Raw genomic sequence first — 19,144 nt, 5'->3', positions numbered from 1 at the left:
CCAAACGGCTACACAACCGCTTCCGAGATTGCAAGATATTCACTGAAGTCTTCTCGGTGGACACGTCGCGGTTGGACCCTACAAGAACTGATTGCACCGGTTCTATGTCGCTTCTACTTTCAGGACTGGACCTTGATGGGCGAGAAGGTGGAGTTTCTGGAGGAGCTATCTGACGCCACTGGTATACCAGTTCGTGTACTCGACGACAGAAGTACTATTAGTGAGTTCTCTGTGGCGGAGAGGATGTCTTGGGCAGCACATCGGCAAAGTACTCGTGTCGAAGATGTTGCTTACTGCTTGCTCGGCCTCTTCGACATTCACATGCCCTTACTTTATGGAGAAGGTGCGAAGGCTTTTATTCGCTTACAAGAGGAAGTCCTAAGGACTACCGACGACTACTCCATATTCTCCTGGTGCGCAACTTCATCGGAGCGATCAACGTACCGGGGTTTGCTTGCGCGCCATCCCGAAGAGTTTCAACACTGCGGTTCTATCGAGCGCGAGAATGTCATTTCCACTTTCCCCATAGGCCTTACCCCTATCGGTCTACGTGTGCAGCTCGAATTCTTGCCTGACCCCAAAGACAAAAGTCGGGTCTTAGCCATGATACGGTCGAGCAACCAGCTCAACCAGCGCTTGGCCATCACATTGAAGTGCCTGGATGGTGGAACGCAATACGCGCGTGTTGATGCTGGCTCTTTGGCTTTCATCGACGATTGGCCTACTGGGAAGCTCCATACCATTTATGTACGGCAGAAGCTGTCCATACCACCTGATTTCACGACTACCGAATTCAAAAGCTTTCATATACGACGACGAGTTTCTAGTCACACTACGCCGACAGTTCGCATAATAAGTGTCACGCCTCGTAATTCCTGGGACGAAACCACCCACGAGCTACGGATACCAGGCAATGTTACGGAGTTCTGGGGGGCTGTTCTACTCCGGGTCCAATCAGCAGCGTATGCGCATTCTCTAAACTTCCCCGTCGCGTTCGGATTCAACCGGTCCACTTGTCATTACTGGTGTAAAGCCATTTCGGACTTTGACCCCTCGCAGGATGGTCAGGCCAGTGGGACCTGGCCACAAGCAGTGAAAAGAAGGATACCTGACGAAGTGTACGACCCATTGCGAGGAAATGACGCGCGAAATGATATGTTTTTGGTGCGTGATAGCGGGCTGGCCATAAATGTTGGCATCAAGGCAGGGTTGTGCGGCGATAGCATTGCATTGCAGGTACACATCGATGGACTTGTTAGATGGGCATGAGATGAAGCCCAAACTTAAACACCTAGTTGAGTTACGCTGCTTGAGTCCCCTGCTGTTGTGCCATACATATGTGACGATGTTCTGTTGGATGGCAGATGTTGTATGCAGGGAAGGTGTTTAATGTCAATTTTGTCCCAAAAATGCGCAAATCTTACATAGTATATGACATTCTCTTCCCCCGCGGCTTGGTACTTCTCTTTGTCCGATTAGTTCGCTTGCCCCACTTGTAAGAGCCAGTCATTCGGTTCGGCTGCCCTGCCATGGCCGTCCATACCCACCAAAATCCTGCCAACTTCTCTCCTGGCTTGCCAATGTCTGGTGTGCTCACATTATATTGTGTTTACTGCTCTAAAAGCTCATCAAAGGACAGATGGCCGAGCGGTTAAGGCGCTAGCTTCAGGTGCTAGTAGAGAAATCTGCGTGGGTTCGAATCCCACTCTGTTCAACATTCTTTTGCGTGTGTGGTTCAGTCGAATCCTGCTGCGCTCAACACCTTTTTTGCACATGTAATAGTGGCTGGGCGATGCTGTACCATTTTGCTACTCTGGTGTGCTAGGTGCGGTCCGTGCGAGCAAACCACGCGCGAACGGGAGCGGGGCAGACACGCGATTTCACGATCCCAGGGTTCAGGCTTGGCGTCATCTCATCTCCATCACGCGTTGCCTCTGGGGAAGCACCAATCTGATCGTGTTTACGTCTTCTTAACCATTGTGGTCTTATTGCAACTACGCCTCGCGCCATTTTATATCCCATCCGCTGCTACAGGCCATGGGACAGAGCTCTCAGGCAAGAGCAGCTGTCCAAGCCGGCACGGGAAGGTGGACTTGGCCAGGATCGTATGCGCCTCATGCACTTGCGGCACATGCCTCCTCTAGTATGACCGTCACAGCAGCCGATAAGAAGCCTTTGATGGTCATACTTATCGATCCTATATGCATACCGCATTATTTCTAACAGTAGCTCGCGCGCAGAGCTGCTCCATGAACTGCTTACGCGTCGCATAGCACCAAGTCCTCCCGAGGTCATTCAGCGCAATACCCAGTCCAAGGTCACAGCATCCTAGGCTTCGCAATGGGATCGCTGCGTGTCGCGTCGCTTTGGAGACTATGTTTATCGCTTTTACTGCTTCAATTCGCGTTTGCGACCAGCTCAATCGCTAGTAATGCGAGATCACCAACTGCACAAGGTATGGCTGAGAGATGCTACCTCCTCAAAGACCTCTCACTGACATGTCGCAGAAGCAGATCAACCGGTCTATGAGCCCGAGAACCAGAATGTTGTCCGCTTGCTGACATCGCCTGTCTCGTCTACATCCTTCCCCGATTCGTCCCAGACATCATCGAACGAACTCCCGACCAGCACAGCCAGCTACTCACTCGCCGAGACCAACATCCTCCACGATCTCCACTCCGCTCTATCTACAATGCAAGACCATTACTTCTCGGTATGGCTCGGCAAATACACAACAGCGATAGACTGGACAGCAGCCGTCATGTCGACCTACGTCTCAGCTACCCTCTCGTCGCTCTCCCACTCGCTCTCCTACACAATGCCAGGCACATTTGACAAGAGCCGGAAAATGGACGTCGAGGCACAAATGGTGGAGAATGAGATCAACAAGTACTTTGCGCAGACCACCGCGTACTACTTCGGTGAGGATCATTTTGCAATAAGAATGCAGGCATTCGATGATATGCTGTGGGTGGTATTGGGCTGGCTGGAAGCAAGCAGTTTCGTCGAGAGCCATTCTGCTGAACACTACACGTCTGACAAGGTTGGAGCAAAGGAATGGCATGCCAGGCAATTTGTCCCTGCTTTCGCCCACCGAGCCCGTGTCTTCTACGAATTGGCTGAGAAGGGATGGGATTGGAGGCTCTGTGGCGGCGGCATGACTTGGAACCCGCGCCTGTTGCCGTACAAAAACGCAATTACGAACCAGCTCTTCATCTCAGCGAGTATCAGCATGTACTTGCACTTTCCGGGCGACGACAACTGTTCACCGTTTCTTTCGCAGCACGACAAGGTCGGCCTTCAGCAAGATCAGTTGTTTGATGACTGCGACGAAGGGCACCGGGCACGCTACGATCCTGTTTACCTTGCGAACGCGATGAATGCATACGAGTGGCTGAAGAACATCGGCATGACGAACGATCAGGGGCTTTATGTTGACGGCTTCCACATCGGGGGTTACCGCACGAATCATAGCAAGACGACATGCGACGAGCGGAACGAAATGGTGTATACCTACAATCAGGGTGTCCTTCTGTCTGGACTTCGCGGATTGTGGGAAGCTACCGGCAAGACTTCATATTTGGAAGATGGCCATGAGCTCATCAGGAACGTCATACGTGCCACGGGCTGGAGAACGTCTCAACCTCATCGAAGCAATGGTCCAGAAGACGAACAAGAAGCACTACCCGCTGATTGGGCTGGCCTGGGTTACAATGGTATCCTGACGGAGCTCTGCGATCCCTCTGGGCGCTGCAGTCAAGATGGCCAGACATTCAAAGGCATATTCTTCCACCACTTAACTTCCTTCTGCGAACCTCTTCCATCCCGACCAGCTAGACCAGGGAAAACCCATGCAGCACCCAGAGAGTTGGCTATGTTACACGCAAACAGCTGTAGAGAATACACCGCATGGGTCGTCCACAACGCGCAAGCCGCCCTCCGAACGCGCGACCAAGACGGCCGATTCGGCGCATGGTGGGGCGCACCAAAGCCTTCATCTCCATCCACCTCCTTCCACGGCAACAGGAAATCGGCGTCTCATTCTCACCCAGTCCTTCCAGAGAACGCGATAGACTACCGCAACATCTACCCAGACCCCTCCGATGGCGTGTACCTAGAAGACGACCTCAAAAAGCCCTTCAAGCGGTACGTCTTTGACGAGTATGACGAAGGCGAAACGACGAAGAGAAGCCCAAGCGATCTGAATGACCGAGGACGCGGGCGCACCATCGAGACTCAAGGCAGCGGTCTCGCAGTCGTGCGAGCAGTGTGGGAGTTCCTCCGTCGAGGAGAAGGCGCAGATGGGTATTTGTCGTGAGTGGTCAGCGATGGAGTTGTTACACTCTACCCATTACAACTCACACCACGAGCTCGTCAAGAGTGTAACCAAGTTGTTGACGTGTCAGAACAGAAACGCTGGCCCATCCTCCTTCTCACAATGGGAAAAGAGCGATGCAACACTCTCCCGTCCCAACACCATCGGCAGGATACAAAGAGAATGGCATGAGACTGCCGAGAAATGGCCACCGACAGTGAGGTAGATGCTCAGTGTCGTGGAACTGTACGTGCACATGGAAGTGTGTTGTCTGACTGGAGGAGAGGCATGCTGTTGGTTGATGGGGCTGGAGCTCTTCTTTGAAGCGGAGCATTGGTGATGGAGAGAGTTGTATGCTGAGGGCACTGTTGTGGAACGAGAGAAATGGTTGGATTCGGTATAAGGAAAGCGGGCAGATGGTGTTGGATTGTTGCGGAATCGGTAGATGGCGTGGGATATGTCAGATTGGAAAGCAGTTTTGCAGTAGAAAGCTAGACTTATGCTGGGTTAGATGCTAGTTTGGAAACGGCTTTGCAAAGCTACTAGTTTCACCGTCCATTCTCTCCATCTTTGCTCACGACTAGCTCGTCACTGTTGCACTCCTTTCTTTGGAAAAGATATTCAAAACCTTGACTAGGCTCATCTTGTGTCCTCTTGACCTGTCCATCCTCTACAGCCATTCCCCTACCTCACATAATCCCCAACTCCCCAAACCCTTTGAGAACCTCTTTATCCACGCGGCTCAGCCACTCTTCCTGGAAGGCTTGTTCTCCACCCACTTGTTGGATGACCTGTTGAAGATGTTCCCTAACGAACGCAACGAGATTGATCTGATGCACAGGATCAGTGTAGATGAGTTCGCGTTTGCGGATATCCTCCGGTGCCTCTGGTTCGGTAGGATGGTAAGGTTCTGGAGGCCAGAAGAGAGAACTAGAACGAGACATCAGTATGGGTACGAAAACAGTGAACGGAAGGGTGTACGCACTCTTGACTTCGGTCATCCATGCCATCCAGCAATTCCCCGAGTACATCCGTCCAGATCCCTATCAACGATTGCAGCCTGCCCAACATCCAAGGCTGCGCTCCTTCTAGGAAACGTGTCAGAACGAGACACATGAGCTTCTTATTTGGCGCATCGCCGATGTTCTCGATATGGCCGAACCACTCTTCCAACAACCAGTCTAAAGTCTTCTCTAGGCCTTCACTTGATAATGCGGACAGGGCTTCGAGGAGTACAGAAGGTGAAGCCATGCCGATACGTGCTAGCACGGTGAAGTAATCAGTTTCCACGACACCATCCACGGCGCGGGAAGGAAGTTCGCGGTAAGGGCCGTGGGACTGGTGGTGTGTCCATGCGCCGTGAAGACCCTCCAAAACCTTTGCTAGAAATCCGGAAGAGATCAAATCACTAGTCAAAACCTTGACAGCGTTCTCACCACCTACACCTTCCGCACCTCGAATAATGCATGTAACGAGATGTGTCATTATGCCGTTGGCTTCGGGCTTCAAGTTGCCCAGAAGCTCGGCGAGGGCTTGGAGGATTGCGGGGCGGAAAGAGTCTGCGAGGACGGCGGAGGGCGCAAGGAGCAAATAGGCTTCTGTAATCTCGATGGCTTTTCGTAGGGTCTCGTTATCCATGGAGAACAGAGGTAGCAGGTATTGGAGCAAGTTGAGCAACTCAGGAGGTGTAGGCTCTGGTGCTGATGGTGTTTGTGCGATGATAGATGCCCATAGATCGAGTGCATCTTCAAGGAGGTAGACTTGGGTTTCTGAACCAGGCTCGATGGCACTCTGGATGATGGGTAAGAAGGAGACGTGGAACGAACGTGACTCGGCTTTCATAGCGTTCGTTAGACGAGCCAAAAGTGTGAGAATGGCTTGCTTCATGAGATGCTCTTCGCCAGACTGCTCCCACAGCGGTGGGAGGAGTGCGATGATGCTGTTGGCGTACGGTGTGATCTGCATCCTGTCAGTCCAGATACTTCGAGTGCTCCCGTCTCTGACTTACGTGATGCTCTAACCTGTATACAACAAGACTAATGGTGTTTAGCAGTGCCATCTTCGTTTCTGGAAGTTCCACCTCTTGGACCAGCGCCATCAACCTATCGAGCATAAGCTGCGAGTACGGCAGGAATGCATCTGCCTGAAACTCCCACTCGTCGGCGACGGCATGGAATTTCCTTCCCGCAGTTATTCGCACCACTTGATCGTTCATGGGATCGCTCCTATCAAGAAGATGTTGGAAGATCTGGTAAACGATAGGCTTCTTCTCCTTGGCCATCTTAATAGTTATCCACTGGGAGATGATAATGGCGATGCGGCGACGAATGATGTTGAAGCCCGGTGTCTGCTTCGCTGCCTCGACAACCAACGTCTTTTCAAGGAAGGTGTCGAAATCAAGTTGATCGTGCAGAATATCAGCTGCCAGTCCAACGGCGGTGTAAACAGAATCCTTGAAGAGGATGTCTTCGTTTTCCGGTGCTATGAAACATTAGCGAGGGTCATCTTCTCCTAAAGTGAGTACTCACTCGCGACTGTGTAGAAGACTTGGAGCAGAGGCTGAATGATCAAATTTTTGAAATTCTTTGCGAGGTCTAGGAACAGCTTCTCGGCACAGGGTCGGATCGCAAATTCCCAGTCCTCTGCTCCCTCTTCCATCTTCTCCCACTCGTCGGGCTCTTCCTCCCACATACGAAGGTCGCTGGGCCGGAAGACGAAGAAGCGCTGTACAAGTGCTGAGATCATTTCACGAACGAGGTCGTCAGTGAGTAGGTCTGTCTTGACCTTGTGCGTGGCCGCATTTTTCTCATCCTTTTCCTGCTGGTGCTTGAAGCGGAAAGTCTGAGTAGGGAAGAAGACCATCTTCACGCATGCACGAATCAGTAGCAAGCCTTTGAGACCCAGACGCTCGAGGATGGGTGCTTCATCTTCGGCATCGCCATCAGTACCGACTTTGGCGCCCTCAATAGACTTTGAGCCCCATTGATCCCCTAGTCGTGAGATGAGGCTCCAGTAGTCGCGCGCAAGCTCTATCGAGTTGGGTAAAAGGACGAAATCTGCTGGGTGAGTCGTGGCCATGTTGAGGTGCAATTTTGAGAGCTGCATCAAGTGCCTGCCTATCTTCTTTTGAACTTCGCCTGCAAGCGGTGAGTTCTCCGGTATCACGTATTGCAGGAACTCTCCGAGATGAGTACGGGTCAGTGTCCAGAATTCTTGCACATCCTTATCTCTGCCTGGGAACTCGTAGCCGGCGATTATAAGTCTCCGCATAGTCTTGATAGCAAGCAGACTGTTGTCGATGCTCTCAAGCGCACCGCCTTCGTCGTCTCCGCCATCGCGAAAGAAGGCTTGCCATGTTTGGACCTTGTTCACATAGATGGTACCGAGTACGTTGAAGACCTCCGGCGCGACAGTCTGTAAGCTCTGCCGTGTTCGTAGAAGTCTTCCAGTTGACAGTTCCTTGACGATGTATAGCAAGACGAGAAGGGCGCGAGGGAGTTGTAAGCGGTAGGCGTTCGGATCGGTCGAGGTGCGAAGGATGTGGAGTAGTTGTTGGAATAGATCTGGCCTAGAAAGTGTTAGAGTAGGGAAGTCTATGTCGGGTTGGACTGACCAGTCATTTGGGAACTCGAAACGGACGATCTTAGCGACGACGAGAGCATTCTGTAGGGCCAGGCGATGGTCGGCTTCGTTGATGGCGCTTTCGAGTAGACGGGCCCGTATGGTAGCCTTGTCTTCTTTGCTTACAGCACTGCAGTCACGTAAGCCTATGCATCTCTGCGGCTTTATGTGGAGGCGTACTTGGTGGCAGTCTTGCGCCAGTACTTGTCGATGCCGTTCTTGAGCTGGATGATGGCGAGGTAGCGCACTTCGAGGGGGAGAGATTGGTTAAGGAATACCGTCTACTAGTGTCAGTCCGGTGTAATTCAGTAGGCTAAGATATGCATACCTGCAGCAGAGGATAGAAACCCGCGGCCTTTTCCCATTGCTGGAGTTGCTTGGTGCCGGTCTGGACTTGGGTTTGATCTGCTGAGGACGCTGATCGCAGGACGTGGAACAAGATGCTCTCAGTCAGAGGATTCGCCTCCGCCGGCGCTTCAATGCTGAACTCTGTATTCATGCTGTGAGTGTTGACGGTCAACTATCGCGGTAGTGGGGCAGCCGCAAGTAGGTGAACTTTTGGATATGGCAGGAACAGGCAAGTAGTTGGGCGGAAGTGGCTCACGGCTCAGGCTGAATGTATAGTCTTATGGAGCCTGCTCACCCAGGCTGCGATCAGGATGCGGCAAGTCTTGTTTGGGAAGTCTATCTTGGTGTTTGGAAACAAATTCGAGAAGCTCCCCGCCTGACAGCTCGGACCTCCGAGACACGAGACAGTGATTCTGGGGCACCTTGTTGGCAGTTGACATATACTGCATAAGATGATCAAGTGTGTGTCATCTGTCTAGCGTGTACTTGAGTATGGTCTCTCCACAGAAGCACTGTTATGGGCGTGTCTGAACATGGCCCCGGCGTGTCTGGAGAAGGCGTCGCGCGCATCGGCTACTCCCACGCCTTCCCCAGCCAACCTCGGTCCGTCGCAACTCGAGCCTCGTCTCCCCATCACGCTGTCACGTTGCAGCCACATCTCGCGCCATCGCCAACCACGCCCGTAACATCAACCCTCCCAATGCTCCCAAATGCCCTCCGCAGACTTCGCCGCCGCCCAGCAACGCATAGCAGCCCGCCGCGCTCAACGCGCCCTTCAACAGCGCAATCACCATGAGCCGCCGCCATCAACCGCACAACGCGCCCTCTCGCGCCTGCCCTTCCCCTTCAGCAGCGTCTCCTCGACCGGATTCAGCGTCTGGGACGCGATAAAAGGGCGCTCGGGAACACGACCAGAGTTCCGCGTCGGCCAAGTCGATGCCGAACTCCTCGATGAGGAACTCCTTACCCTGATGAAGGGCCAAGTCGGCGAGGGCTTGAAGTACTTCGGAAGCCATATCACAGATCACTACTCAGCCGAGATATTGCTGGCATTGAGGGCTGTGCTGTGGAAACTGAGCATTTGGGACCAGAACGCGAGTTATGGCGCGCATCTACAGGGGCTGCGGTATACGGATGCGCGGAGTAGTGCGCCGAATCGCCCACCACCCAAGCCATGGCAGAAGATTGCATACGGCGCTGTCACAGTGGGCGGACGGTATGCGTGGACGAAATGGGAAGAGTACCTTTTATCCGCTTCAGAAGACTACACCCGGCCCGAGAGTGCGCGATTGAAAGTCCTGGGACGATTGAGCGAACTGGCCGGAAACGCACACGACGTCCTCGGCCTTGCCAGCTTCCTCGTCTTCCTCGTCGACGGCCGGTATAGAACGATAACCGATCGCCTCCTCCGTCTCCGCCTGACACCAACCTCGCACTCCACATCACGCGAAGTCAGTTTCGAGTACCTCAACCGCCAACTCGTCTGGCACGCCTTCACCGAGTTCCTCCTCTTCCTCCTCCCCCTCGTCGGCATCTCGCGCTGGCGCCGCATCCTAAGCCGCACATTCAAGAAGCTACGCACGACCGTCCTCTCCCTCCTCGGCCGCTCGAAACCCGCCAGCGACGAAGACGACGAGGAGAGCAAAGCAGCCGGCGAACTCGGTTTCCTCCCTGAACGCACCTGCGCAATCTGCTACCGCGACCAAAACCCCACAACCACCACCGAAGCCGACATCCTCACTTCCTCGGCTGGCGGCGGCGGCGTCGTCGGCTCTGCAACAACCGACATCACCAACCCCTACGAAACTATTCCATGCGGCTGCATATACTGCTTCGCCTGCATCGCACAACGCATCGCAAACGAAGAAGGCGAAGGCTGGATGTGCCTCCGCTGCGGCGAGACCGTCAAGGAATGCCGGCCCTGGAACGGCGATGTCATTGAAGAACAGCCCCGTCGCGTTGAGCATACCGAAGTGCATGAACGACCCAGCACAGCCAAGTCTGTTGGTTTCGCCACTGCTGGCGATGAGCTGGATGAGAAGGCGCTGCTGAGGGAGGTCGATCCCATGCCGGAGATGGAAGACGCCGCGGATAAAACGCAAGAAGATGAGGAGGGTATTATGGGCACGACTCACACGCGCGGTCTGGATCTCGGAGAATCCTTGTTCACGGAGAGTTCAGAGTGGGCGCGTGCGAGCGAAGATCGAAGCAGCGATGATGAGCAGAGTGAGGAGTACACTGGAGAAAGTGAAGAGGAAGAGGAGGGTGATCAATCGGGCTTTTACGACCGACGATAAGACTTGGGAGGGTTGGTTTGGTTAGGTTGGGGCTACTACACGACTGTTGTATAATTACTGGATGCGTTGAATTGCAAGATACCCTGATTTCTCAAGCTTGGTTCGTTCCATTGTGCTATGCTATCAAGTGTCATTGAGCTATCGTGAGACCAGTCTGTTATTGGACTCTGACGTTGTGATCTTGATATTTGGTGAGTGATCGATCATAGATGGATATCACATGCAAAGCCAGAGTCTCTTTCGCGCCGCAACACCTTGATTGATGCGGTCCGCCCTGCCTCGTGTAGCATCTGTCGGCTCTTGCCTTTGCGCTGGCCTTACGCCCTTTAGCGTAAATGCCAACGTGCATAGTCGCAACCTGGCCTTCTCTCGTTATACACAGCAACCCGCCCATTGTCTCATCACGTCCGCATGAAATCCGCAAACCTCGGCAGCGCTGCCATCTTCTCCTCGGGACTCGTTGTCTCGGCGAAAAAGATGAGGCGCTGGTTCTTGTCCTTTTTGCTCTTCTTCTCTTCTTTTGGCGCGGCTTCTTTGGTCACTTCGTTGATCAAATCGTCGACAGAGTTGGATATGTCGCCGTTCTGACCAGACGGGTATGCACCAGGTAGTGGAGCGCCGAAACCAGGTCGAGGAGGTAACGCGCCAGGTTGACCGGGTATACTGCCAGGCCGTGGAGGCATGCCACCGTTGGCGGGCGAGAAAGGTTGCGGGACGCCTTGAGGAGGGTATGCGGGCGCGCCGGGTGGGAAGGCCACGGGAGCGCCAGGGGGTGGTACGCCGTACGGTGTTTGCGCAACTGGTGGTGTCTGTAGATGTATTAGTCCCATATCCTGTCTCTGTCCAGAATCTCGAATACATACAGCAGTCTGTACTGGCTCCACAGGCGCGGGTAGAACGCCGTTCTTTCGATCTTCTCTGAACTGGGCCGCCCTCTTCTCAATCTCCTCCAGACTCTCGTTGATCTTCGGCCTCTTGTTCGGTGCAGCTTGGCCATTGACGTACGCTCCACGCATGGGATTACCGGTAATTCGTGCGCGCTCTTGCTCCTCGGCGAAATGTGCTTGTGTGACTTGCTGGTTGTGCTGGTCTATTATCTCGGCGGGGACACCTTCCATACCGAAGATCTCCAGCTCGAGACCTTGACGGCCGGGATTGGCATTTTCAACGTGAGTGAGCGTCTCCTTGTGGACCTGGTTCATATGCACGGAGAGACCTAAGAAGCTGTTAGTATTGCTTCTGCAGTGCGCGGAGTTGATTCAAGCGGTGCGTACCTCCGGCAGTATTTAACCGTCTTCCACAGCGGTCGCATTTGAAATGTTTGGCCTTTTGGTGAGAGATGAGAATCTTCAGGTCGTCGAAGTCGCGCTCGCAGTAGTAACACCATGGTCGCTGCAGACGTCAGTATGGGCGCTGTATGCGGTTTGGGTGCGCATATCGTACCTCGAGCTTCTGGTTCAAATCCGGATATCTTCTGCGTTTCTTCGTCATGTTTGCGATTGGTAAGAGGCAAGTGGGGAAGGCGTGGTCGCGCTCGCGGTCGGTCGAAGTGAAGCTCAGGGCTCGCGGTTCCTCGAGAGCTAGCCTAGCGCGGTGGTCCATGCGGCGAACATCTCAACTTTTCTTTCCACTCACCCACTTTCACCTACAACATCACAATGACAGACATCGTCAGCCTCTAATGTGAGGACGAAACCATGTCGGAGTGTCATTCTAAATACCTCCCTCCATTATAGGACGCAACCCGCACACCAGCCACTTGAGTCTCCGACACTTTTACGAGTCCCTTTCGGGGGAGCATCCCACAGCTTTGCGTCTTGCTCAGCTGTGGTGTATGCGGCTGTACTTCAGTACGTGCATTCTTCGTCTGACGAAGTCCGTTGCAAGAACAAATAAAAAGGTCCTTCATAGTTCACACTTCCTCGCTCTTCGGAGAAATCCTACGAAGAGTGTGACTCCTTGGCTACCTACATATCTGCTTGCTCTACCAGAGCCATCAGGCTGAAGTTGGGGTTCTCGTCTTCGCTTGCCATCATACCGCGAATGACGCCAAGGCATTTCTCGGAAAGAACGTCTTCACCTGCTGTGAGCGCCCCGAGGTCTATCGGCCGCTTACGGTCGCCGTCAAGTTGGTATAGATGGCTGTCTTGGGCTGATTTGACAAAGGCGACGTAATGATAGTCCACCTCGTCTTCCGCGTTGAGGGGCGCTTCAGTATCTCCCATGCTTGCTACTCCAGCATATGTCCGTTCGAGCCCGTCGTTCTTTTCCAATGCCTTCGCCAGCTCCTCTGAATCAGGCGTCAGACTAGCATCAAGTAATTGGGCGATGATCGAGTCGCTGTCTGACCGGCATCAGTACGGTTGTTAATTAGGGACATGGCTATCACACCGATCCTCCGTCGCGCCTCGCCATTACAGACAGCATGCAGTATCGCATGAAGACCGCATGCATTATTGATGGTCTGCTTGAAGAAGATCACGTCACCAGCACCTCCAGAGGTTCGAAACTCCTCAAGCTTAGCGTCCTCGTCTTGAACTCGCTTTTCATAGTCGTCCGTCGTCGGAAACACCAGTATCAACGCAAAGGCGGGACGCGGAAGAAAGCCAAGCAGTTCTGGGTCGTCCAAAGAAAGCACATCCTCAAAGACTAATGAGGTGGATAAACCGAGCTTATGCGCAAGCTCGGTGAAGACGTCTGGATTTGACTCGAGAGGAATGAAGTGCTTGGTATATACCGGTCCGCAAGCTTGGTCTGCAGTGGTCATTGTTGGTAAAGACGTGTTGTTGTGGTTTTCCTGCTGTCATGTCAGATGTGCTTGCCACTTCGGAGTTAAAGCTGAGCATCGCGCCTGCTTCGTTGGCTACGCTAACCAGGTTGGGTCAGTTCACAGTATAGCTTCAGTCGTACACGAACACGCATTCTAGGGGTACAACTACCTCATTGTATCACTGAAAACATTTTGATTTCTCTAGCTCAATCCAATACCATCTTCATCTTCAGTTTTACTTCTCTGGACCTCGTCATCTCACGGGCATGTTGAATGCCAATGATCCTCTCAATTCGCCAACTACTTAGTACACCCATAACATTGGTCCTTGTAGCAGTATTTGAATCCTTTACAGTATTGGTCGGTATTACATTCAACATAATTGTAGCCGCTGGGGTCATATGTAGCCCAGCACCAGTCTCCTCCTGGAGTGCACTACGAGGGTTGTTAGCATCGCACTAACAACAGTAAGATGCACGAGGTTCAGATGTACCTTGAACCAGCAAGAATGCTGGCTACATCCATAGTCCGTGTCTGCACAGGTCTTGACGCTGGAGTCTTCGAAGAGATCTTGCGTGATCGTGATGCTGATGTCTCGGGGGCGATGGCTATTAGAGATTCTGCCTGGGGCTTTCTCTTCGATCATGGATCGGTCTTCGATAATGGCTCGGGGTGCACATGCTGCGAGTTGGGCATACATGGCTGTGGCAACGAGTGCAAGGATGATCTTCATGTTGGTGATGGGTGGCTTGAGATGACTAATTGTACTGATCAAAGTCTTCGTGATGAGTACTGTACTGGCCTGCAGAGTGTTCATATACCACTGCTGAGAATGTTTCCGGAAAAACGTTGTCGTGGTGGTGGTATCTTGGAAAGCAGTACCATATCGATACTGCGTTGTCTCAAAACACCACAGTATACCAAGGCTTGAGTCCTCGAATTGAAATCACAGTAGAACGATTGAATACATACTCACTGTAACATCTGGGCCGGCTTCCTTCTACTTACGTAAAGGTAGATGTTGGAAACGCCCAATGCAATGAGACCAACAGACATATTCGCTGCCGTACTCGAGTTCACGATCTCATGGCTGCCGTTGTGCGTGGCAAAGCGGACATATCAATGGATTGCCCGGGTGATGTCCGATCTGTTCAACCGTGGCTGTGTCGTACATGCATGAGCTTACCGCCCTTGTAAAGGGACGACCTGTGTCACCCGAACAACACCGACTGTTGATCGCCGAACAAGAGCGACACAAATAGCTTCAGGTGACTGTAGTGGCTTCCTGACTGGGTTGTGGTAAATCATTAGTTTCCGTTCCTGGAGTTAGTGTGAACCTATTGCGAACACTTTACAATGTGCATTTAAGGACAAGATCGAGATGGTGGATACGAAATAACAAGACACATTGCATTGATCATAGAACTTCTTAATTAAAACTGGTTGATGAGCCACTTGCCATCTTGTGAGCCAAAAAGAAGAACCAGCCAAACAGCAGGCAAGAGGCTCAGTCATAGATCAAGATTGTATAAGCTGCGCAGCTCATCACTTATCAGCGCAGCCGTCAGGGCACCCATTCACCGGGCACGCAACTGCAACCATGGGGCAATCAGCAGCAGTTTTACATAAGGCAGAGTTACCATTAGAATCTCTTCCCCAGCACCAATCTCCAGCACACGTACACTAACACATGTATCAGCATCGCGACGATATAGTTTCTCCCTTAGAGATGGGAAGATAAAACTGACTTTCCTCCAGCAATAGCCTTGTTCACAGCCAAAGTCTTCTGTGACACAATGTCCCGCCGATAAATCATGGAATGGGGAGTACGCGACATTAATCGTGACGCTGAGCTGTTGCTGTGGGCGGAGCGAGAGACGTTTGTCGGCGCCTGCCATGAAGTGTTGAGGCATACCACTACCAATGCGGGCGTGTAGTCCCACTAGAAGAAAGCTTATGATAGTGCTCTTCATGGTGAATGATATAGCAGTTCCAAGGTTGTGAGTGAGGGATGGAGATAAAGAAAGAAGATTTGGAGAGTGCGAGCAGGCAAGTTATACTGTTTCGCGTGCTACAAGGTATTCTGGTCTTACGTAGGCCAGTGGCTTCGTGGTTCTCGTGGTGCATGCGCCTCGTGGCATGAGGCGAGCTACGCATCCTCCTTGAGGTCGTGAGGTGTCATTGTAGGCGGAATTTGGGGTTTAGGGAGCAAGGAGTGAGAGAGGCACATGGGTGTATTGAGGGGGGCAAGAGTGTGGGGAAGGTTGTGCTGAAGTTGGAGTAGATAGTGATTGATATTTACGGATACGATCGTGGATCCAAATGATATCTTGCTATGCCGTTGGTAGTGTAGACATCTCGGCTACCTTCGGGTGGGTGAGATGCGGAGCAGAACTGGTGGAAAGGTGTCAGTGCTTGGGAGACGCGAGGTAAGGAGTCGAAGATTGCGTAAGGGATTGGGTGTTCGATATCGAGGGTGAGTAGTTCGTCACAGCGGAATCTTGAAAGGTACGCCAAAGTGAGTACATGTGCATTGCACGAGACCGGAGCTATTGGGTGCAACTCTAGCTGCATATTGCAACGCGTCCAAGGCTTTCGATGTTAGAAGAGACTGCTTCTCATTGGTTCATTGAGCTCTACTCCCAGTCGTAGCTCATGGAATGCAATATGACACCAGAGTTGCAGGCGACTATTTGATGCCCGATCATGACTAGCTGGATATAGTGCTATAACACGCAACTCATTAGTCACTCGTTGTATGAGTCGTATCAAACAGTGACTGTACCTGACTATAAAAGATCCAAAGCAACAAACGTTGAGCACTTTTCCTTTAACAAATCTCTCAATAAGCTAAATCGGCAGCGAGAACTAAGTTCCCCGCCCACCATATTGCATCTTATATGTAGGGCCTCAAAGACTATGACCGTCACGTAGCCAGATCTGGACTGGGTATCCAACATGGCATCAAAATGTCCGGAGCCCCAAGATTCACACTTCAAAGCCCAGTCAAGCGATCGAAGAAAGGAAAGAAACCGGAAGCGTAGAGATCATAACACTTGCTCAAGACTGCCTATCCAACTATAAAGACGTTAGTCTACACTTTGACGCGGCGAATGAAGCAATAAAAGCGAATATATGTATCCAACCCACCAAAGAGGAAGGCGACAATCTATACCACTGGAAAAAGCAGTACGAGACCCTTCCGGATCTTCCACAAGTACCATCTTTGGGACCACCTTGATCTGGAAGACCCTGAGGCACGCTTTGGGTTTGCAGAAGCAGTTCAGCAAACCAGATCTCGAGTGGAGAACCTTGGAACAACCTGGTGAGGGTACTTCAAAGGGTCAAAGACACTTTGAGAAACATCCGAGATCTTAAGAGGATGTGCTCCAAGGGAGGATATGCGAGAGACAGGGTCATATACTGAAGCAGACGGTCGTAAAACGATGGCTGAGCCAGAGTTTCAGGAGAAAGTGGAGGTCCTTACTGAGTGCAACAAATTGTACTATTGACCGAAAGTGTTGGAGCTGAAAGGTTTGCTGAAGATGGTGCGTCACTCGGTCAGGCAACCGAAGAACCCACGATGAACATCGAGAACACTACTATCGAGACTCTTGGTCGAAGTTGCGGCTGCGACTACCTTAGGGTCGAAAAAGAGTTCTAGGCCGTAAGCCACCACGTATACTTCCAAGGTTATCTTGGGTGGCATCACGCCACAGGTGGAACCTGATGAGGGAAATATTAGACCACAAGACGACCCACGCGGCCATGGAATGAAGGAGTTCCTGGAGAATAACGTGTCATATTGGTCCGTCTTCGAGCAATGCGGAAATCTCCGTAAGTGGGCAGTTTGGGACGGAGAACACAAGAAGGGTGACGCCTCTCTCGATTACCGAACTCGGAAGCCTATTCCAAAGCAAGACGACCTGCTCAAATATCAACCGCGAATAGAGAAACGCCAGAGGTATCCACGATAAGCTAGAGATCAGATGGGAGGCGTGTCGTAGTAATGGCTGTAATATATAAACTTCTATTCAAACGTCTCACAATTACCTCCTGGTATATGCTGGGGTATCAAAATGCTTCCAGTACGCCGTAGTGTCAATGCCGTAGCCCAACCCAAATCCCCATATTGTAACAAAAGCGCTGTCCAGTGCTGCAATTCTGTAAACCAACGCCATATATGCAAGACCGATTATTACTCGAAATTGAAAAAGGCGTCGTCGAATTGCGACTGTTCGGGGTTCTCGTACTCGTCCATGTTGAAGAGGTCCTCGAGGTTGTCGGTGGTCATGGTGTCCATCATCTCGTCGTTGGTAGTAGTGATCGGCTCTTCCTTCTTCTCCTCGACCGGCGGCTGTTCGGCGGGTTTGGGTTCCTCGGCCTTTGCAGGCTCAGGCTCGGGTTCCGCTGGCTTTGCGGCCGTCGCATTGTCGCTTGTATTTGCGGTCGCATCGGTATTCATGTCCAAGCCTGGCAGATCTGACATGGTGAAGTCAATGTCCATGGCCGAGGCTTGGTTCGCGTCGTCATCGCTGTCCTTGGCGAAGTCCTCGAGACCGCGTAGTAGCGAGGGTCCGTCGTTGCCGTCATCGAGGTTAAAGTCCATGTCGCCGGAGGTATCCATCATGTCATGGTGCGGATTGTCGCCCGATGTGTCCATCGCGTCGCCGAACATGGCATCGAAGTCGAACTCGGACTCTTGCGCGTTGCCGGTGGTGGGCGTGCCGTCGAAGAGGGGGTCTTTCGGAGGCTCAACGTCGGTCTCGATGGGCGGCGGCGGTGGTGCTTTCGCGTCTTTCGCTTCGTCTTCTTTCTTCGGGGGTTCTTCTGCCTCGGGCTCCTTTGCGCTCGCTGCCTCGGGCGCCTGTTCTGGTTGCGACACGGGTGGCTCGGGCGCTGCTGGTGTCGCAACCTTTTCCACCTTCACAGGCTCTTCCTCAACTGGAACCGGGACATTCTTCGCCTCCGCTGCCAGTCGCGCCTTCTCGACCTCGTGCTGCTTCGCTGCGGCCTCCTTCTTCTTTCGGTCCTGCTTCAGCAGCGCCATGTCGCGGCGCAGAACGGTCTGCGCCAGGCGGACCTCGTTCTCGAGCTCGTCGAGCGCATCGTGAAAGCGCTCAGTAGCAGACGGCACGACCTTTTGCAGCTGCTGCCTCATGCGCCCGGTGCCGCCGCCCGCCTGCTCCTCTTTGAGAAAGCGCCCAGAATGGAGGAACTGTGAATGTTAGCGCGATCGCAGAAGCAGACACGTGACCGGACATACCACAGCATTGAGCATGCTCTGGAGCATGTCCAGGTGCTGAGTGGAGTTTACGGCGGTGGCCATGATGGCATGCAGGTGCTAGGCAAAGGTACGGCCGTGTGTCAGTGATGAGTTCGGCGCGGGACTGAGAGAGGGTCCGCTAGCAGGCTGGGCTAGCGGCAGTACGGTACTACGTTCATAGCTCCCGCTCCTTCGGGTGCCTTGTGGCCTGCGGCGCTAATTCTTCGAACTCGCCCGCTCACCTCTCACACCTCTCCTTCTTCACCCCACAGTGGAGATTATAGCTTTGCCGTCACAGCTCGGCGCAGCGCTCGTCTCTCCTATCTCTCTTCCTCTTGTTTTCCCTTGCCTTTCCTAGTGCTGTCCGCTCTCTATTGGTAGCCTTAGTCGCGCTTTCCATACTGACTTTCCTTGCCGCCTACCCAGCTGCCACCACCCCGCCCGCCAGCCTCGACCTCCCCGTGGCCTCGTCGCCCTGACCGTCGCATCACCGCCGACGTCTTCGATACCCGCCGCCGCCAATTGCG

General features: G+C 52.8%; 6 protein-coding genes and 1 non-coding gene across 7 annotated transcripts; 3 read left to right on the top strand and 4 right to left on the bottom strand.

The window, feature by feature from the left end:
* Nucleotides 1–1,633: 1,633 nt before the first annotated feature.
* On the top strand, nt 1,634–1,714 carry J4E86_001079. Its single transcript has one exon. It is a non-coding gene; the product is annotated as a tRNA-Leu (tRNA).
* Nucleotides 1,715–2,340: 626 nt separating this feature from the next.
* On the top strand, nt 2,341–4,318 carry J4E86_001078 (uncharacterized protein; the record flags this gene model as incomplete). Its single annotated transcript, XM_051441650.1, has 2 exons — nt 2,341–2,455; nt 2,508–4,318. The coding sequence occupies 2 exons, from the start codon at nt 2,341–2,343 to the stop codon at nt 4,316–4,318; spliced, it is 1,926 nt and encodes a 641-aa protein (XP_051307821.1).
* A 686-nt stretch (nt 4,319–5,004) lies between these two features.
* Nucleotides 5,005–8,435, bottom strand: J4E86_001077 (uncharacterized protein; the record flags this gene model as incomplete). Its single annotated transcript, XM_051441649.1, has 7 exons — nt 5,005–5,245; nt 5,301–6,274; nt 6,324–6,796; nt 6,844–7,883; nt 7,929–8,066; nt 8,117–8,217; nt 8,265–8,435. The coding sequence occupies 7 exons, from the start codon at nt 8,433–8,435 to the stop codon at nt 5,005–5,007; spliced, it is 3,138 nt and encodes a 1,045-aa protein (XP_051307820.1).
* Nucleotides 8,436–8,994: 559 nt separating this feature from the next.
* On the top strand, nt 8,995–10,581 carry J4E86_001076 (uncharacterized protein; the record flags this gene model as incomplete). Its single annotated transcript, XM_051441648.1, has 1 exon — nt 8,995–10,581. The coding sequence occupies one exon, from the start codon at nt 8,995–8,997 to the stop codon at nt 10,579–10,581; it is 1,587 nt and encodes a 528-aa protein (XP_051307819.1).
* A 401-nt stretch (nt 10,582–10,982) lies between these two features.
* On the bottom strand, nt 10,983–11,783 carry J4E86_001075 (uncharacterized protein; the record flags this gene model as incomplete). Its single annotated transcript, XM_051441647.1, has 2 exons — nt 10,983–11,390; nt 11,445–11,783. The coding sequence occupies 2 exons, from the start codon at nt 11,781–11,783 to the stop codon at nt 10,983–10,985; spliced, it is 747 nt and encodes a 248-aa protein (XP_051307818.1).
* Nucleotides 11,784–12,548: 765 nt separating this feature from the next.
* J4E86_001074 (uncharacterized protein) lies at nt 12,549–13,348 on the bottom strand (the record flags this gene model as incomplete). Its single annotated transcript, XM_051441646.1, has 2 exons — nt 12,549–12,925; nt 12,973–13,348. The coding sequence occupies 2 exons, from the start codon at nt 13,346–13,348 to the stop codon at nt 12,549–12,551; spliced, it is 753 nt and encodes a 250-aa protein (XP_051307817.1).
* A 4,201-nt stretch (nt 13,349–17,549) lies between these two features.
* Nucleotides 17,550–18,680, bottom strand: J4E86_001073 (uncharacterized protein; the record flags this gene model as incomplete). Its single annotated transcript, XM_051441645.1, has 2 exons — nt 17,550–18,569; nt 18,618–18,680. 2 exons carry the CDS (start codon nt 18,678–18,680, stop codon nt 17,550–17,552), a joined length of 1,083 nt encoding a protein of 360 aa, XP_051307816.1.
* Between the last annotated feature and the right edge of the window lie 464 nt (nt 18,681–19,144).

This window comes from Alternaria arbusti (assembly GCF_024043155.1).
Source record: "Alternaria arbusti strain BMP 1465 chromosome Unknown scaffold_1, whole genome shotgun sequence".
NCBI lineage: Eukaryota > Fungi > Ascomycota > Dothideomycetes > Pleosporales > Pleosporaceae > Alternaria > Alternaria arbusti.
This window is presented reverse-complemented; position numbering and strand designations above follow the sequence as displayed.